Source organism: Hyperoodon ampullatus (assembly GCF_949752795.1).
Source record: "Hyperoodon ampullatus genome assembly, chromosome: 2".
In the NCBI taxonomy this organism is placed as follows: Eukaryota; Metazoa; Chordata; class Mammalia; order Artiodactyla; family Ziphiidae; genus Hyperoodon; species Hyperoodon ampullatus.
The window spans coordinates 47,272,724-47,291,589 of NC_136915.1; the positions used below are offsets into that span (position 1 = coordinate 47,272,724).

At 39.4% G+C, this 18,866-nt stretch overlaps 1 protein-coding gene across 1 annotated transcript in view; it reads right to left on the bottom strand.

Moving 5' to 3' along the window:
* The window catches only part of USP24 (ubiquitin specific peptidase 24), a 149,484-nt gene that overhangs the window by 14,998 nt on the left and 115,620 nt on the right, over positions 1-18,866 (bottom strand). Inside the window, exons 46-59 of the mRNA XM_079698560.1 lie at positions 18,352-18,434; positions 17,814-17,955; positions 17,465-17,584; positions 16,813-17,033; positions 16,162-16,286; positions 14,945-15,086; positions 13,016-13,166; positions 11,653-11,748; positions 10,877-10,980; positions 10,323-10,436; positions 4,813-4,909; positions 2,352-2,468; positions 1,853-1,945; positions 206-308 (exon numbers count right to left, since the gene is read on the bottom strand). Of these exons, the coding sequence (XP_079554686.1) occupies positions 206-308; positions 1,853-1,945; positions 2,352-2,468; positions 4,813-4,909; positions 10,323-10,436; positions 10,877-10,980; positions 11,653-11,748; positions 13,016-13,166; positions 14,945-15,086; positions 16,162-16,286; positions 16,813-17,033; positions 17,465-17,584; positions 17,814-17,955; positions 18,352-18,434 (1,708 nt within the window). The remainder of the gene's footprint in view (positions 1-205; positions 309-1,852; positions 1,946-2,351; positions 2,469-4,812; positions 4,910-10,322; positions 10,437-10,876; positions 10,981-11,652; positions 11,749-13,015; positions 13,167-14,944; positions 15,087-16,161; positions 16,287-16,812; positions 17,034-17,464; positions 17,585-17,813; positions 17,956-18,351; positions 18,435-18,866) is intronic.

Below are 18,866 nucleotides of genomic sequence, written 5' to 3' on the forward strand. Positions count from 1 at the left end.
CTTGCTCTTGTGACAAACTAGTAAAATAAGGTGAAGTTTAACGTGGACTGAAACAAAAAACTTTAAGTGTTCCTCAAATATCAAATAGCCAAATGAGAAACAAGTAACACCCATTTAACTGCCAACGTTGTTACTCTCCACGTGTTACTGACAAACTCACCATCTCTCTGTTTTCCTGATGTATTAAAGACAGGTTAAAGCTTACCAACGTTTCTTTGGGAAGAGACATCTGAGTGCAAGATAAGCAACGCCACTGTGTTGTGAAGGTTCCCAAATTCTCGTGCTTGGGCCGAACTCCATCGACGTATCTGTTGTCAGAGAAAATAAAGTGGATGTTAGTGCTTTGGTTAGGAGGGTGTGCGGGTTCATGATACTTTGAGCCACGTTCTTTCTCAATGTTTGACAGTAGGACAGGTCAAAGTCCAAAAAAGTCATGGGTTTTAAGCCAGCTTAAGAGTGGCTTACGTAGATGTATATTAACTCGTATTCTAAAACAAATCCATTTACGTATTCAATTCAGGTGCTGAGCGCTCACCCTGTGCCAGGTAATTTTCCTACACCCAGTATAGTGGGGAAAGCCTGTGAGGCTGGAGGTGTGCAGGCCTGGCTCTCCTCTGCCACTTGCTGCACCACACGGATGTGGGCGAGTTCTCTACCTGACTTCTTTGTGTAAAGACAGAGATAACCTACCTGTTCCGCCCACTTCGTGGTTGTGAGGACCAAATGAAACATGAAAGGTAGAATGTTTTCAAACTCGTGTGCTCCATAAATGCAAAACAATATTAATCATACAACATAACACCATTAATTAAATCTTATTTAAATTGCAATGAATTTAAATCAATCGCCAGTGTCAATGGAGGCCCTGATAAGGAAAAGCTTGAAGTGAAAAATAGATACTGTAAATCTCAACATAACATCAACACACAGAGCATGTCAGTACTTGTTTCTTTAACACTAAAGAGTCACGGCAAGAGTCAAGCGGCAAGGTGGTATGACAGGAAGCTGAGAGGAGGCCTAAGTAGCAAGTCTGTCTCCCTTCAGAAAGAAAGGAAAGCTTCCCTAGGCAATGCATCACATACAGGGGAAACCAGAGCTTTAGCCCTGTGACCTTGTCAAGGCTGTCACAAGTCACAACTTTTCTGAGTTGTAATTCTTGCCCGAGGATGGGGAGGAAACTGCCTGTTTTACTGAATTGTGAGTTTCAGAGGTACAGCATGAAAAGTAACCAGTTCCATAAACAGTATTTATCATTACAGCATGTTCACATTTTGTGTCTTTTAAATCTATCAAATAGAAGAAATACAATGATTGGAGAAACACACCAATATAGGAACTCCAAACAGGAGAGTCATTTTTTGATATATCTGACCCTATTATCACAAAACCACTTCCCTTTCATTTTCTGAATATGAGCATTACATCTGCAGCAACATCGTTCAGCGTGTAATGGTTCAACTTCACATCTGAATCCTGGCCTGTGACCAGCATCCCGTGTAAGCACGTCCTCCAACACAGCCTTGCTCACAGCCCCAGAGAGCAAGTGGAGGACCCAAGGCCACTATTCCTTGAATGTTTTCGAATCCCCCAGGCAGAACCCATCTTTCCTCCTAGGTCACTCAGCACTTTGCATTTTGAGCGATATCCTAGTTAGTCATTCCCACTGGTTACAGAATTTAGAATAAATTCTATGAGGAGGCTGTAAAAATAGCTGAACTCCAAAGAATTTTAAAGGCTATGTAGTACTTATACCTGAACTCTGATGAAATTAATATTTATTCCCTACAGAGAGGAACACTGTGGCTTCCAAAACCGTGGCCACTTCGCTGGGATATATAAAAGTAGGCATTACCTGACTGTTCTGCCGGTTGGCCCCTAGGAGAAAGCTGATCATGTGTCGCAGAGCTGAATGCTTCAGAAGAAGATCTCCAGCCCTAATTCCTTGCTGTCATGAGATATTGAGAATGACAAATTATATTCCTATCCAGACAGAGATCTATTCCAAAAATACAGTTAAATGAGAAGTTTTAAGTGGTCAGTAAGTTTTTAAATGGTATAATTTACATAGAGAAAGTACTTGTTAAAAATCTAACAGCCCTGCAGTGCTGCACAATGGCCCCTAGTTTCAATGCAGACTTCTACTCCAACAGTAAGTAACGATCCCTACGTACACTGGAATTCTTGCAAGTAATATAATGCATGAATTAAGATTTTTAAGAAGAAACACTCATAAAACCATATCATAAAAAAAACCATATCATACAGATCCTATATTGACCAGTCTGAATTTTTTGCACATATAAAATTCCTTTAGACTATCAATCTGCTATATTAGGAAAAAAATCATTTACCTTTTGTACAAAACTGTTGAACAGGAAAAAGTACTGAGCACAGTTTTTACAATTTTCAGGAACATCTTTATCCAACAGAGCAAGTAGTACCTCCAGTAACTGATGAAGGCTCTTTAACTGATCAAAGGAAAGATGAAATTACATAAGGAAAAAGAGTATAAGACAGACATTTGTAACGGGATTAATCTGAAGTAAATCACCATAAGAAAAAAAGAAAAGTCTGATTGATACAATCCAGTCTCAGATTCAGATGGATTTATGCTTTGGAGAGCAAAAACAGAATTATCAATTTGATCTTCCAGGGAAGACTGGCGGAACTGTAGAAATAATTAAAAGAAAAGCCTAGTTTTGTTTCCTAGCTTTCAGACTCAAGGGCACGGTTCTACTGCCTAATCGTCACATTTTCTGCAGAGCCCATTTCTTTCTGTCTCTTAAAAGGCAGGGGGTTTAGAGGTAACATATTTCTGAATCCCTCCCTCCACTATGCTACTTCTTCACATAATCACAGATGCAAAGAATAAAAAACACAGACACAGGCATAGGGGCTAGAAATCAAGCCAATGGAGCAAATGGAGAGCAACAGCCTGACAGAATGACAACGGTAATATCGACTCAACTGTGAACTTACTTGAAAGCCCGCTGACGCCTCATGGAAAGCTTTGAAAAACATTTTATTTGTTTAGAAACCATTTTGGTCATCACATTGCTTCTTCTTTCCCTCCCACCCCAACTGTTTTTGGACAAGTCCCTAGAAATTCATGTGTGATCTGAGAATTAAGACCAGCCTTACTACTCTTTATCAGTTCATTTCCTCTGGAGATGGTTCTCACAGACTTTCGAAATATTCCCATCCATCCTGTCACACTCGTCATATACAGTAAAATCTACCATTTATGTAGCACTTCATTTCAAAGTACTTTACGATATAAAGTGGGTAGCAAGAGGTACCATTTCCATTATGGGGTAAAAATAGACATAAAATACATCAGCTGGATATCAAGTAGAATTTACTGAGGCAAATGGTTTATGTCCTCCACCACTCCCTTCCCTTTCTCCCCACTGCAGCCCTGCCTTTAGCGGTTGGTGGGATGATGCTCTATGGCCTGACCCCATCTGTAGGGAGACTACACTAATTCTGCCTTTACCCTTTGTCTGGGTTTGTACATGGGAGGAAGGAGGAGAGTAAGAAGGTCCTTATGTTAAATATCTTAGAAAACGTCCACAGGGGTACTTCAGAGCAACGGTATCCAAACTGTCCTAGGCTGCTCCCAATGACCTATTTTTAGATATTCTGCAACCAGGTAAGGTTTTGCCAAAAAGTGGTTCTGCTGTTTAAGCTGATCGAAAGCCAATGCCTTAGAGTAAACCTCCACTTCCTTAGGATTCCTGGAACTGAGAGAGACCGTCTTCCTCTAGCTCCTCCCTGAAGAGTATATTTGACCTCCTTCTCCATCCTGGATTGAGCAGAGCTCCTGAGCATGTCTGGTCTAACAGTGCACCCCGGCTCAGGACTACTGAAGGAACTAAGTGCCTGGGTGCCAGGCACTGGGTGTGGATCAAGGGCCTCTTTAAAGGACTTGCTCAGGGTTGAACAGTAAAGCCAACATCTGAATCTGAAGCAGCAATTCCTAGAATTTGCATTCAGTTCATTGAGACACTGCCTCGAGCCAATTTATAAGGAGTTTATGAGGAGCCAATTTGTTCTGAAAACAACATTTTTCAAAGTTTTCCATGTAGTGTCAGCTGTTTGAAACAGCAAACTTGGGAAGTAACTGCTGTATTTGCTAGGACTTAGTAACAGACTGAATAATCAGACTCATGTCATTTATGTCCCTAAGGCTTAAAATTTGGGGGGATTGAGGATGGTAATAAATACCATGGTTTGTTTTAGCACGTGTGGAATTGTGAACCAGAAGAAAATATGTTACAGAAAACATGGTTAAGAAGAAGAAGAAATTCAGAAGAACAGGAACAAGGATTAGGGAATAAGGGAGATCAAAGAAGGAACTATTGTGGCCAATGCCCCTGGATGGACGCACTATTTGGTCCGGCTGCCACATGAAGGCTCGGATCATGAAAATAACTTAGGAGGGAAGAGACAAAGCCAGGGGTAGCTCAAAATGACTGTTGGTCCAGACTAGAGACTCTAGACTCAGGTTGGTCTTAATGCAGAGAGATCGAACACAAACCCTCGAGAGAAGACTCTGAGGAGGAAGTGCTCTAGAGAGAAAATCCTGATGCAGACCAAAGCAGATCTGAATTCCTAGCCTACCCTGACATCTGGGATCTGAGGAGGAGAGGACACAATGCCTTCTAGCCTGGCATTTATCAGTGCACAGAATGTGCATTTTATGTGGATAATTACCAGACTCTAATCTTAGGCTTTCTTTCTTATTATGTGTACTTTAAAACATGTGGTAAAAACAGAATGTGTAAATAACATTTAGAAAACAAGACTGACCTTATCCTGATAGAGCAAGGCACTGTCTAGGGTTTTCTCCAGGATGGTGGCCACAGCAACACGTACTTCTCTCACGTTGCACTCCAACAAGAAGATCCTAACAGAAAGAGAAATATGGTGTGAAAAAGCAAGACAGATTTCTACAACCCAACCTTCCCAACGTGGTCCCACCCACTGTCCAAGAAAAAAATTACTCCAAGATGTCAGTTCAAGTCTCCTGAGAGCGTCAGTACCCACAGGCCCTTGGGAGGGAGGAAGGAGGAGAAAAAGGAATACAAGACCCTTGAACACGGAAAGTGGATTTTTTCCTGTTTCTTCTTCCTTTCTTCCCCTAAGATGAGTATCTGTATAAATGTAAATTCAGACTTCAAGAGATACACAAGCAAAGAACCTAAAATTTTATAAGTTCTGTTCACTCTGGAGTAGTTCTCCCTGGCACCCCTTCAATGTCTCAGAATAAGACACGAGTTCAAAGTTCTGAGTCAACACAGCACCTCCCAATCCCCCTGTGCAACTGGTGTTTCCATCCTTCCACTTTCCTGTCCTCTTCCCTCCCAACATTTACTTATTACTCAGTCCTCCCAGAAGCATGTGAGGCTGAAAAGGTCCTGCTTCCTTCCTTTCTTCTTCTTCTATGATGATGATGACAGCAGTTTTAAGGTTTATCAGCCACGTCCATCATATTTGGCACACCCAGTGTTACACTGGGATACTACACTGCCCGCTGCAAAGACACGACCCAATCCAATCCTCCACACCACCAGGGTGGTAGAGGCAGCAGCCTCAGATGTGGCGGAGGGCACGGTCAGGCAGAAACACCCGCTCCCTGGCGCCGGGCAGTGGTGGTAACTACCTGAGACCAACTAGGTAACTGCATGCTTCTCCACAGTCAGCTTTTCTTTCTCTGCTTCACACACGCACTCTGACATGACAACCCATATTATAATCAGCACAGTGAAAACTTACCTATCGTTTCTAATATCTCTTAACAGAAAAGTCTCATTGTTCCAGGAGTGAGATTTAATATAACATAATTTTGATGACCCAAGGCAAAGCTGTCCTGAGGCATTCTTTCAGGTCACAGCAGTGAAAGCTGCTCTGGTCCCTGTCTGAGGGAAGCATCTGCTGACAGCCCTGCCCTCCTTCTCCCCACAGGAAGATGACAGTGGAGTTTTCTGAAGCCACTTCAGTTCTGCTCATTGCACGTAACTGTCAATGCTCAGCATTAGCTACCTAATGTGAACCTGACACAAAGGCTCTGTTCAACATCCACTAAGATTCTAAGTGGCAACTCCAGGCAAGTTTAAAAGATAACAAGTACTCTTGTAATATTTAGCTCTAGATGTCTGATCAGATTCAGGTACAATTCTTTTGGAAAGAATATCTATAGCGGGTGCTCCACATTTCCTATCACAGACATTAGGAAGCATCGCGAGAATGCAAACAAACCCAGAATATGGGCAGTTCTACAGGATAAATGACCTGTCTCACCCCAGTTAAATGGCATGACAAAAAAGGTGGTGGGGAAATGGAACAATCACAGATTAAAAGAACCTTAAGAGGGGCTTCCCTGGTGGCGCAGTGGTTGAGAGTCCGCTTGCCGATGCAGGGGACACGGGTTCGTGCCCCGGTCTGGGAAGATCCCACATGCCGTGGAGCGGCTGGGCCCGTGAGCCATGGCCGCTGAGCCTGCACGTCCGGAGCCTGTGCTCCGCAACGGGAGAGGCCACAACAGTGAGAGGCCCGCGTACCGCAAAAAAAAAAAAAAAAAAAAAAGAACCTTAAGAAACATACAAACCAAATGGAGACCAAATGGAGCTCATTTGGAGCCTGACTTGTACAAATTCAATGGTAAAATAACACTTTTGAGACATCTGGGGAAATCTGAACATGGACTGGGTATAGGATGATAGGAAGGAATTACTGTCATTTTTGTTTAGAGTGATGATGGTAAAGCACTTACTTTTTTTTTTTTTTTAAACTTAACCTGTTAGAGATAAATGCTGAAAAGTTTATAGTGAAATTATATGATGTCTGAAATTTACTTTAAAATATTTCAGAGGATAAAAGAAAAGTATGCATGTGAGCGTGTGTGGGAATTGGGATAAGCAAACAAGGCTGGCCAAATGCTGACAACTCGAGCTGGGGATGGGTACAGGAGAGGGTTCATTATTCTATCGACTTTAGAGTGTGTTTAAAAATTTCCACAACATAAAAAAAATTTTAAAGATGTAAAGTACCCTTGTTAGTAGTTTTAATTGCTTTAGATCAATTTGCAAGCATTATTTGCTACTAATTTAATTTTTTACACTTAAATTACATTTAAAAATTGTCCCCCAAAAGGACTACAGAGGGGCTAATCTGAGAGACAACAGCCTCTTCACATGCACAGTTACTGAGGTATTAGTACAGTGTATGTTTATTTTTTAGTTGTAACAACGACAACTTAAGCTATCTTAAAAGTTCTAAAGAAATAAGTAATTAGAGAAAGGAGAATATTAATTCTTCAAATCACTGAGCAATTGATAATGATGAGTAATTGGGCTTTATAAAGAAAGAGACAAAATATAATAAACTCTACCAGTAACATTTAGATTAGGCAATTCACTAGATTCTTTACCATTAGGAATTCTAAGAAACCAAATCATACTACCAAAGGAAGTTACTGTAAATAGAGCTGCAATGAACATTTTGGTACATGACTCTTTTTGAATTATGATTTTCTCAGGGTATATGCCCAGTAGTGGGATTGCTGGGTCATATGGTAGTTCTATTTGTAGTTTTTTAAGGAACCTCCATACTGTTCTCCATAGTGGCTGTATCAATTTACATTCAAAAACCAACAGTGCAAGAGGGTTTCCTTTTCTCCACACTCTCTCCAGCATTTATTGTTTCTAGATTTTTTGATGATGGACATTCTGACTGGTGTGAGATGATATCTCATTGTAGTTTTGATTTGCATTTCTCTAATGATTAATCATGTTGAGCATTCTTTCATGTGTTTGTTGGCAATCTGTATATCTTCTTTGGAGAAATGTCTATTTAGGTCTTCTGCCCATTTTTGGATTGGGTTGTTTGTTTTTTGTTATTGAGCTGCATGAGCTACTTGTAAATTTTGGAGATTAATCCTTTGTCAGTTGCTTCATTTGCAAATATTTTCATTGCAGTCTATGTACAATAGCCAGGACATGGAAGCAACCTAAGTGTCCATCAACAGATGAATGGACAGAGAAGATGTGGCACATATGTATAATGGAATATTACTCAGCCACAAAAAGAAACGAAATTGAGTTATTTGTAGTGAGGTGGATGGACCTAGAGTCTGTCATGCAGAGTGAAGTAAGTCAGAAAGAGAAAAACAAATACCGTATGCTAACACATATATATGGAATCTAAGAAAAAAAAAAAAGGCCATGAAGAATCTAGGGGTAAGACAGGAATAAAGACACAGACCTATTACAGCATGGACTTGAGGATATGGGGAGGGGAAGGGTAAGCTGTGACAAAGTGAGAGAGTGGCATGGACATATATACACTACCAAACGTAAAACAGAGAGCTAGTGGGAAGTGGCCGCATAGCACAGGGAGATCAGCTAGGTGGTTTGTGACCACCTAGAGGGGTGGGATAGGGAGGGTGGGAAGGACGGAAGAGATATGGGAACATATGTATATGTATAGCTGATTCACTTTGTTGTAGAGCAGAAACTAACACGCCATTGTAAAGCAATTATACTCCAATAAAGATGTTAAAAAACAAAACAAAACAAAGGAAGCTACTGAGTTTCTCTGGAGATATTTAAGAGTGAGGCTGCTTGATGGTAAACTAAATATTTTGCCATGTTCCTTTCAAATGGATGATGATTCTATGATGTTCTACTGCTTAACACAATACTCAGGAGTCCTAATGGGAAGATATTTTGGAATTAAGCTGGAAAAATGGGTGAAAGGTTATTTTTAATGCAAACTCTAAAGGGACAGGCAAAAACACTTCAAAGAAATGTTTATCTGTTCTCTCTTTATGAACTGTATGCATGTATTCATGCACAAATACGTGAGCACTTAATGCAGGGAACCAAACGGAGTAGCTTCTGCCCGTCAGGAAGCTGAAGTTTAGTGGAGGAGACAGAGCATACAATAGGGCAGACTTACTTTAAATTGGGTGGCCCTTGACATCTGATGGATGAGAAGGTGATTTCTATGCAAAGAGTAGAGGGGAGACTTTCAAATAGAGGGAATAACTGGCAAAAAGGTCTTTAGGCAGGACAAAAAGCTTCGTGTGTTCAAGGAATCAACAATCAGGTGAATGATAAGCCAGGTGGAAAGTGCAACACACAGGCAAAGCCCATACTCAAGTGAGGCCTTTTGTATTACATTATGGCAAAGATTTTGGATTTTATTATAGGTGCGGTGAGAATCCACTGAAGAATTTTTAAGTAGAGAAGTAGCATAATCTAATTTGTTTCAAAAGAACCCTTTTGTTGCTGTATGAGGTACACTGGAGGAGGCAGAGCTGGAGATACCAAGCAGGCCAGTGAATGAATGTCTGAAGCTCAGACCTCAAGATGATGGGGATACGGGACCAGGAGTTTCAATTAGATCTTAACCTGCCGCCGCACGACAATCTCCCTGTGGGAAGGGACTTGCATTTCTGAATTCCTTGTTGTCTGTTTTAAGTTGAGAGATACCAGAGCATATTTGCATGCTGACAGGAGTGACCCGATAGAAAACTCTGGAAGGTAAAGATGCCAACTTCCTTGAGAAACTGCTCATGTAGAGAGATTTACTTTGAGAGGAGAGAGGATGCTTCCTCCATTATATCAGGAGGAAAGGAAAAGATGGGAACAGACTGGTTGGTGTGTAACTTGGGGCGGGGCGGGGGGCTTCACCTGTGCTGGGGTGAGGGCTGAGGCAAGGCCACTGGCTAGCAGTGGGTGAGCCCACTCAGGACGCCCGAGAGGCGTGGGGCACAGCTGCGGCACAGGGAGGGGAGCGGCCACTGGAGATAAAGCAGCCTGGCCACTGACAGATCAAGGTGCTCGCTGAGTCCCCCACATCGACGCTGAACTCTCCGAGGATAAGACAATAAGGAGCAAGGTGTAAACATTCACAGTGATCGGACCTTCTTGAAAAATCCAATTACTTTTTTATTATAGATATGTAGGTAAATATACTATCATGGTATATTTACCACACTATCATGCTATCAAAAACTTTTTGAAAAATAATATTTTAGCCAGAATCCAAACATATTAGCAATATTGTGGTATTACTGTATAACCCAGGACTGCTGATCTTTACCTGCCACCAGACTGTGAGTCCGAGGGAAGAGATTTGTATTTTGGAATCCTCTGAGCAACAGCAGTTGCCTTGAATGCCTGGTTACCTGCTTAGAATTGATTCCAACCAGAAAAATAATTTCAAGTTGAAATAAAAAGAGTTATGAGAAGCTTCAGCTCTAAATCACTGGAAGAGACACAAATCTCTTTTAACTGAAAGATAGTGACACTTACTTTATCAATTCTCGTCCTTCAGAACTAATAAAATATTCAACCAGCCACTGACAAGCATCAAAACTTTTTGAAAGTAATGCTTCAATAGTGGCAATCCATTCTTCAGTGTCAACCCTTTAAAAAAGCAAAGACAGCAATGTTAGACAGCCCAACAAATAACTCCATGGAGTGTCGCTCATTTTTTTTAATTAAAAAAAATTTTTTTTGGGGGGTGGGGTGGGGTGGAGGATAAGTTATGTACTCAATGACTGCTGGACTAGTATGGATAGTCAGTTCAAGCCCCATATCTGGATATGACTTTTCCCAATTTCTAAAGACATATAGCATTTATGCCTTACATCACAGTTCTTTCTTTTTCTGTTTTGTCCATCTTTCCTACTGAATTAGAAATACCTTAAAAATAGGAACCCATATTTTAATCATCTGGGTGTATTAGGTAGTTGCCTTCAACTACCTAAAACAATGTTTTGAATTTTTAAGTGTTTGAATTTATAAATTCAACTTTAATTAATGCCTTTTGTCACAACAGACTATCAAAACGTGTCACCTCTTACCTGAGTTTTTTCTTTGTCCGTAGATAAGTTTGAAAAAGGAACTGAATGGCAAGCTGTAAGCTCACCTTTGCCATGCAAGGATAGTATGGATGCTTCAATTTAGTCTACAAGAGAGGGAGAAAAAAGACAGGCTATTTTTCACAGAAGTTTTATAGATTATTATGCATTGTTATGAACTGAATAATGAGATATAAATAAAATAAAGTTAAATACTAGTATGAAAAATCCAGCCAGTTCATAACAGAAAATGTTGCAGTTAAATTTTAAAAAGATTAAGAAAAGATATCTCCTTCATTTCTTTTATGAAGCTTTCTCAAAATAGAGCCTTTAGACCACAGGGTGTTAATTAAGCTACCAACAGACTAAGAAAGTCTTCCCCTTATTGGCAAACTGTGATCATGGTCCTCAAGAAAAAGAGGCACTTAGAAGCTGATCTTGAGTCTGGTAACATCTGATTACGAATTGGGAATAATTAATCTCCTCATAGCCCAATATCCGTTTACATCACCTAAGGCTACTCTTAAATTTTTTATAAAATATAACAAGAGCAGTTATAAAAAGCCAGTAAGTAGAAACCCACACTCATTCACAATCTTCATTATACATTCTGAATACTGCCTGTATTTTAATATCACCCATTAAGTGACACATTTGTGGGAATTCTTTTGGCATTTAATTTAAATGCTAACAATTGAGAATGAGGGTGAGTCACTGAATTAAAGCATTTAACTATGATCCTTTCTAATTTGTTTAGTAACAATCCAACTAGTACTTACAGCATTCAATGATGCTAAAGACAAAACAAAACTGAAATAATCACTACTGTACACATCTCTATTCTTCATAAACTTGAGGTTTTCATCTCTCACCATCTATAAAAGAAAACTGGTAATTATTTTTAAGAAACAGTGTAAATTATTCAATATGTAGAAGACATTTTTACTGATATGTTAGGTAAAATGGGTTCATAAAAACACTTCTCTCAAGCCTTGAAATTTTTTAAAAGGAGAGAGGAAAAACTTCCTTTCAAAGATAAGAAGTTGTAAAAAGGTGAATTATGATTCATTAAACCAAATTCTTCTGGGAAATTCAGGAAGACCATCATGTGAAGGACAAGTGAATTCTAACCTGTTACTCTGAGTGGAAAGGGACAATCAGAGCTTTCCCAAGTACAACCAACTCCATGCTCTCTGTGTATCAGATGCTCAATTCTCTCTCTCTCTCTCAATCAAAGACTCCATATTTTTCTTAAATTTTTTGATTCTGGCTACTTAGCTTTTGATGACTTAGTGTATGAAGTCTGGACTGGGCAGTTGGACAGTCTGAATTTAAATCCTGGCTCTGTGACATTGGCAGACCATTTCTCTTTTCTAAGCCTTCTCTTCTTTTCATCTGAAAAATGGGAATAAAACCTGGTACTCCACGAGAGTGTTTTAAGAATTAGGGATTTGTTTAAGCATGCAGCACAGAGTAGGTATTCAATAACTAACGGTCATCACTGTTATATTAGTTTTACCCAAAGGTTATGAACCTTATTTTTCTCTCCAGATTCAATAAGTTAATTTCAGCAATGTGTTTCTGCACTGCCCACTCCCTCCCCCTTGTTTTTTTTTTTTTTTTAAGATGTTGGGGGTAGGAGTTTATTAATTAATTAATTAATTTTTGCTGTGTTGGGTCTTCGTTTCTGTGAGAGGGCTTTCTCTAGTTGTGGCAAGTGGGGGCCACTCTTCATCGCAGTGCGCGGGCCTCTCACTATCGCAGCCTCTCGTTGCAGAGCACAGGCTCCAGACGCGCAGGCTCAGTAGTTGTGGCTCACGGGCCTAGTTGCTCTGCGGCATGTGGGATCCTCCCAGACCAGGGCTCGAACCCGTGTCCCCTGCATTAGCATTCTCAACCACTGTGCCACCAGGGAAGCCCCCCTCCCCCTTGTTTATGTGGGGCAACACACAGCAGGTCAGTGACAGCCCTGGCCAATCTTGAGTCTGTTGCCACCTCTGTGACAAGGTGGGTCAGAAGACGTGGTGCTAGAGGTACAACTACGTCCACAAAGAAGGCTGGCAGGAGTAGTTCTGGACCCATGAGATAGATTTTGCCATTTATCTGGATTTTACCCCTTAGAACTTTTTATACAGTTCTTACCTGGTATATGCGAACAGGCATCTTCTCCACAAATAGTCCTTTCTTCTCACCCTTTTTAACCAGCTTGGTTAGAATAGAGAGCCGGTCATTGTTAGGCCTATGGGGCCGAGGAGATGACTGAGGTGAAATTTCTGGTGAAGATGGTGCTGACCTAAGAGATGGAATCAGAAAAGTGTTTGTCTAGAATAAAACAGCTATTGTTTTAGTAGTTTGCTACAACCGGACAAACTTAACATAAACAGGGTATTAGACTTAAACTGTATACTTTCCTGATCTAATGTATTAAAATGCAAATTCACAGAAAACAGGACCTTTAAAAAAACTTTTCAGACAGTGCTGGTATAGTATTGGGTTGGCCAAAAGGTTGGTTCGTTTTTTTTCTGTAAGACGGCTCTAGTAGCACTTAGTTGTCTTTAACTTCATTCAGAACAATTTTATTAGACTGTATGTGACAGCTGTCAGATCAGAGTGCATTAAAAAAAAGACTTATCAAAATTGGTGAATTTTTGTGTAGCCATTTTAATATTTAAGATGGAAGAAAAAAAGCAACATTTTTGGCAAATTATGCTTTATTATTTCAAGAAAGGTAAAAAAAGCAACTGAAATGCAAAAAAAAAGATTTGTGCAGTGTATGGAGAAGGTGCTGTGACTGATCGAACATGTCAAAAGTGGTTTGCGAAGTTTCATGCTGGAAATTTCTCACTGGACGATGCTCCACGGTTGGGGAGACCAGTTGCAGTTGACGGCAATCCAATCGAGACATTAACTGAGAACAATCAACATTCTACCACGCGGGAGATAGCCGACATGCTCAAAATATCCAAATCAAGCACTGAAAATCATTTGTACCAGCTGGGTTATGTGAATTGCTTTGATGTTTGGGTTCCACGTAAGTTAAGCGAAAAAAACCCTTCTTGACCATATTTCCACAAGCGATTCTCTACTTAAACGTAATGAAAATGTTCCATTTTTAAAACAAATTGTGATGGGTGATGAAAAGTGGATACTGTACAATAACGTGGAAAGGAAGAGATCTTGGGGCAAGCGAAATGAACCAGCACCAACCACACCAAAGGATGGTGGTCTTCATCCAAAGAAAGTGATGTTGTGTATATGGTGGGATTGGAAGGGAGTCCTCTATTATGAGCTCCTTCCGGAAAACCAAACGATTAATTCCAACAAATACTGCTCCCAATTAGACCAACTGAAAGCAGCACTCGACAAAAAGCATCTAGAATTAGTCAACATAAAATGCATAATCTTTCATCAGGATAACACAAGACTGCATGTTTCTTTGATGACCAGGCAAAAACTGTTAGAGCTTGGCTGGGAAGTTTTGATTCATCCGCCGTATTCACCAGACTTTGCACCTTTGGATTTCCATTTATTTTGGTTTTTACAAAATTCTCTTAATGGAAAAAATTTCAATTCCCTGGAAGACTGTAAAAGGCTCCAGAGTTCTTTGCTCAAAAAGATTAAAAGTTTTGGGAAGATAGAATTATGAATTTGCCTGAAAAATGGTGGAAGATAGTGGGACAAAAGGGTGAATACATTATTCAATAAAGATCTTGGTGAAAATAAAAAATTTGTCTTTTATTTTTACTTAAAAACTGAAGGCACTTTTTGGCCAACCCAAAACTATGCTCTGGACATAAAGTGTACTCAATAAACGAGATTTAAAAAAAAATCTCAATTCTAGAATGAAATAATTTCTATGCACGTTTCTGAAAACAAAATAACTTCTTGCCAAGGAAATAATGACCAGGTAGCAGCAAGAAGAAAGAAAAGGGGTAGAGGGATTTACTTATTTTCTTTTTAGAATTTATCTCTAGCTTAGCTAATTACCCTTAAATCCCAAACAGCATACTCTGAAGATCACGGTATCACCTACTGCAATCACACAGCAAATTACACAGAGGAGAAACTCACAGAGAGAGATCCTCAGCTTCCTGCCGCACAACGCTGACTCGACTTTTCTTTGGTAACACAGGGGAGTTCTGATCAGACACCCTTTGGTAGAAGAGCATATAGGCATTCCAGTATCTTCGGCGTACGTCAGTATATGGGTTCGCTTCATAACGAGACAATAAGAAAAATCTCTTTGTAAATAAAAAAGGTGTTTTTTTTTGTCTTGACAATCTATAACAAAGGACCCACAAATCCAGCAAGTAATTACTTACTAAATTTGTTAAATGGAAAGCGTAAGTGAAGTGTGTGTCTTTTTAGAGCACTGCTTGAAATCACTCCGAAGGTGATGCAGAGGGGCAGGGAGTAAGGAGCTGGATGGTAGCAGAATAGGGGAAAGAAGGTAAACATGCCGAGGCGTGTGGAAATTTAATCAAAAGGCAAGTAACATTTAAAAATAAGTTCTGTGGCCTAGGATGGGATTATAATTCGCCTCACTTAACCATTTCTGCATAGAAGAGCCAAATTCAGGTAAATTTTGGCAATGATAGTATGTTCAGCTAATAAAGGTTACTACCATTAGATGCATGACTACCATGGTCTGGTGTCAAAATCTAACATTGTGGATCTCATACAGGTGGAAAAATTTAAATGCCCCTAGAGTATTTCAAAATCAGGTTTCAAAAATGTCAAGGTCTCTGAAAAATATTTCTTCTTCAAATAGCAAATTCTGATGGGATTCTGTGATGTACTTTTCCTTGTATTTTTTCTTCTGAGGGTAGAGTTGTGGAAAGATTCCTTTACCACACTGCATAACAAATAAGGTTTTAAAAACACAGGTGCTAGAAATGTCTTCTCCATTAATCACACCTCTATATAAGTGAAAAGGAAATTTGAAAATTTTAGTGGACTACTACTTCTGAAACTTAAAAACTTAAAAAACTTAAAAATTAAGGTTGAAATTCTTTCAAGTTGTTCTTTAATATTGATTTCTTCCATTTAACTCACCCCCCATTCCAGGGCTGTTGTAAGGAATTATTTAAAAAGAATTCTGTAAGCAGCTTGAACCTTTTCACCCTGGCTATCAAGGAGTTCGTGGATCTACATGGCTAGAGCAGTAGTATGTAAAAAAAATAAAATCTTTTCTATTTTTTATATAAAAAATACTGCTTCCAATTTGATAGAAAACTATAAATTAAGAAAATAAAACTAATGGAAAATATACATTTGCAAATACTTACTTTGATCATAAACTTTTGGTCTATATTCTCCTCCAAAGCATTCGTACTCTAGGGTCTCATCATTTAGGTCAAATTCTTCTATAACTGTGTCATTAAATTTATACCACTTTCCTTTTCCACATCCCCTAGAGCACAGATTTGATAAAACAAATATTATGAGGTTACAAATCAAACATCCCCATCCCCAGCATTTATCTCTATGTATTGTCTACAAATGTAGCAGGTAATTACCATTTGAAAACACCTAAGAAAAATATAGCAACAGTTACTTCAATTTCTTAAACAACTTTTCAAATTGAAGGGATAAAACAATTGCAACAAGTTTTAAAAATCCAATATGAAATAAGATCAAAGAACAATGAGAAAGCTTCTTTGCAATGTAATGATAAGTGTGGATGACAAAGTAGGGCAGGGAGAGCAGAGGAGAGATACAGGGGGGCAGGGGGAGCGGAGGAGGGATACAGGAGGGCAGAGAACGCATAGAAAAGATATAGGAGGACACGGGTAGCAGAGGAGAGGTACAGCAGGGCAGGGGGAGCAGAGGAGGGACATAGGAAAGCAGGGGGAGTGGAGGAGAGGTACAGCAGGGCAGGGAACAGAGGAGAGACTACTGGAAGGGTGGAGTGAGGGAGCTGTACAAGAACCCCTTACCGCCTGTCCTTGATGAAGGAATAGTAGTGGCCTGCATGTGCCTGCCCACTATGTACAATGACACCGACAAGTTCGTAGTTTTCTGTGAGGGCAACTTTTTTTCGTGGAGATCCTCCACCTCCCTGATCCATATTTCGCCCGTTTTCACCAACTTCCGAAGATGAATCTTGGCGAGCCATTCCTGAAACTGTGTAAGGCTCCATGTTTAGCATCCAGGGAAACTATTTAAAAAGCAAAAAGAGCACATTAGTGTTGGTTAGTAACATATAGGGTCACACCCAATTAAGTCTGTACAAAGAAGAGGGATGTGTTTTCCTAATTTAAGCTAGGACTACCCTCCAATTCAAGTACACAATTTCAGAATGGCTCACAAGTCTAGGAAGGTTTAAGCAGTCTCTTGCTTGAGCATTAAGGAAAGGATTTCACTTCATCCTAGCTGTCACTAGGATGCCTTCTAGAAATGAGGGTTACTGTCTAGAGATCTGCCGGTACCACTAGCAGCAGCTGCTTAAGACGAGGGGCTGTGCACTTCTCAGAACGCTGAGACCACGGCCTTTCACATTTTAGATGAAATTTGAAAATATAAAAAGGAAACAATAAAGGGAGAACAGTAATAATGGTTATTAAAAAACCAAGAAAAAAAATAAGTTACCCTTATCTGTTCATCATATTTAATGGAGCGTCCACTCTCCCAGTCAAATCCAAATCTCATCAGGTGGATGACCAAGACACTAGGTAACGACTTAATACAGGTCCTTTTCACTGTTGTTCTCTAAAGAGAAGCAAAACCCAATTATCTCCATGGAGACAATAAAATAACAAAGTAATTAATATGAAGGTCACAGATTTCTACAGGGCTTTCCCACCTCTGTGAACACAAGTCATGACACAATTTAATGGCAGTAACAATAGGAGCTTAATACTGATGTTACATAAAACATAAAGACAAAGTCCATGAATAACAAATTAATCTTGTGTTTTGAAAAGGGCAAATGTAATACCTTTTCTTTACACTTTTCACAGTAATATGCATTACTTCCCTCTAGAACTTCTCCTCTAACAAACTGGTCCAAAGAAATTTCCAAACTCTGACAGGAAGTAACTCCTAGATTGAGAGCCATAAAAGCTTCCTCGCGCTCATATCTGCTTAGGAAATAATAGAAACACCATATCAGCAATGGAATTTAAAAATCTTGAAATTACCACAATACTTGAGATTGAACACAGAACTATTGATACATTCCTAATCACTATAATTAACACACACCTTCTCATCCTTCTAAAAGTATACTAAATAAAAATGCCCATTTTTGACCACTTAGAATTGCTTAAAATTATGAATTTCAACAAAGAAATTTTAGAAATGGGAATTAATTCCCTGGAAATTTCCTCAAAGAAATTTAATTCAATAAACATTTATAGATCCATTAGGAGATATATCTGCAAACCTCTCAATGAATAAAAAATTTACAACAGTCTAGAAGAATCATTTAAAAATGACGGTGATTATTTTTTGATGTCAGTGTTATCTTTACTAACCTGTGAGGACAGTCTTTACAGATCTTCTGATCAGAATAGATGCCCTGAAAAGTATTCTTAAAAATTTGGTCTCTCCCCATTTTCTGTTGAAATAAAAAGTTAAAATTTTAGTTGATGCCTCTAGAACTTTTAGGTTGTTTATACAGAATTTTACTTAGACCTGAGCTAAAGCACAGATTTTAATTTAACCAACAAAATAAAACAAGTCAGCTTGGTAGTTTAAGCTGGAAACTAATGAAAGAATTATAACCCATGAGATCCGATGCCAGAGTAATGCAAATGATCAGAAAAGGAAGAGGAGCGCCGTCAGCCACGCTGATGACAGGATTCAGAAGGATTCAGATGACCCATGATGATCCCGAATCCTTCTCCCCTTGCCACAATTACCAAGCTAGGAGTAACTCTCCATGATCTTTTCTTTTTTCTTGTGGATAGAATGCTACAAATTTATAAGTTATTTTTATTTATTTTTTTGACTGCGCTGTGCAGGTTTCGGTATCTTAGTTCCCCAACCA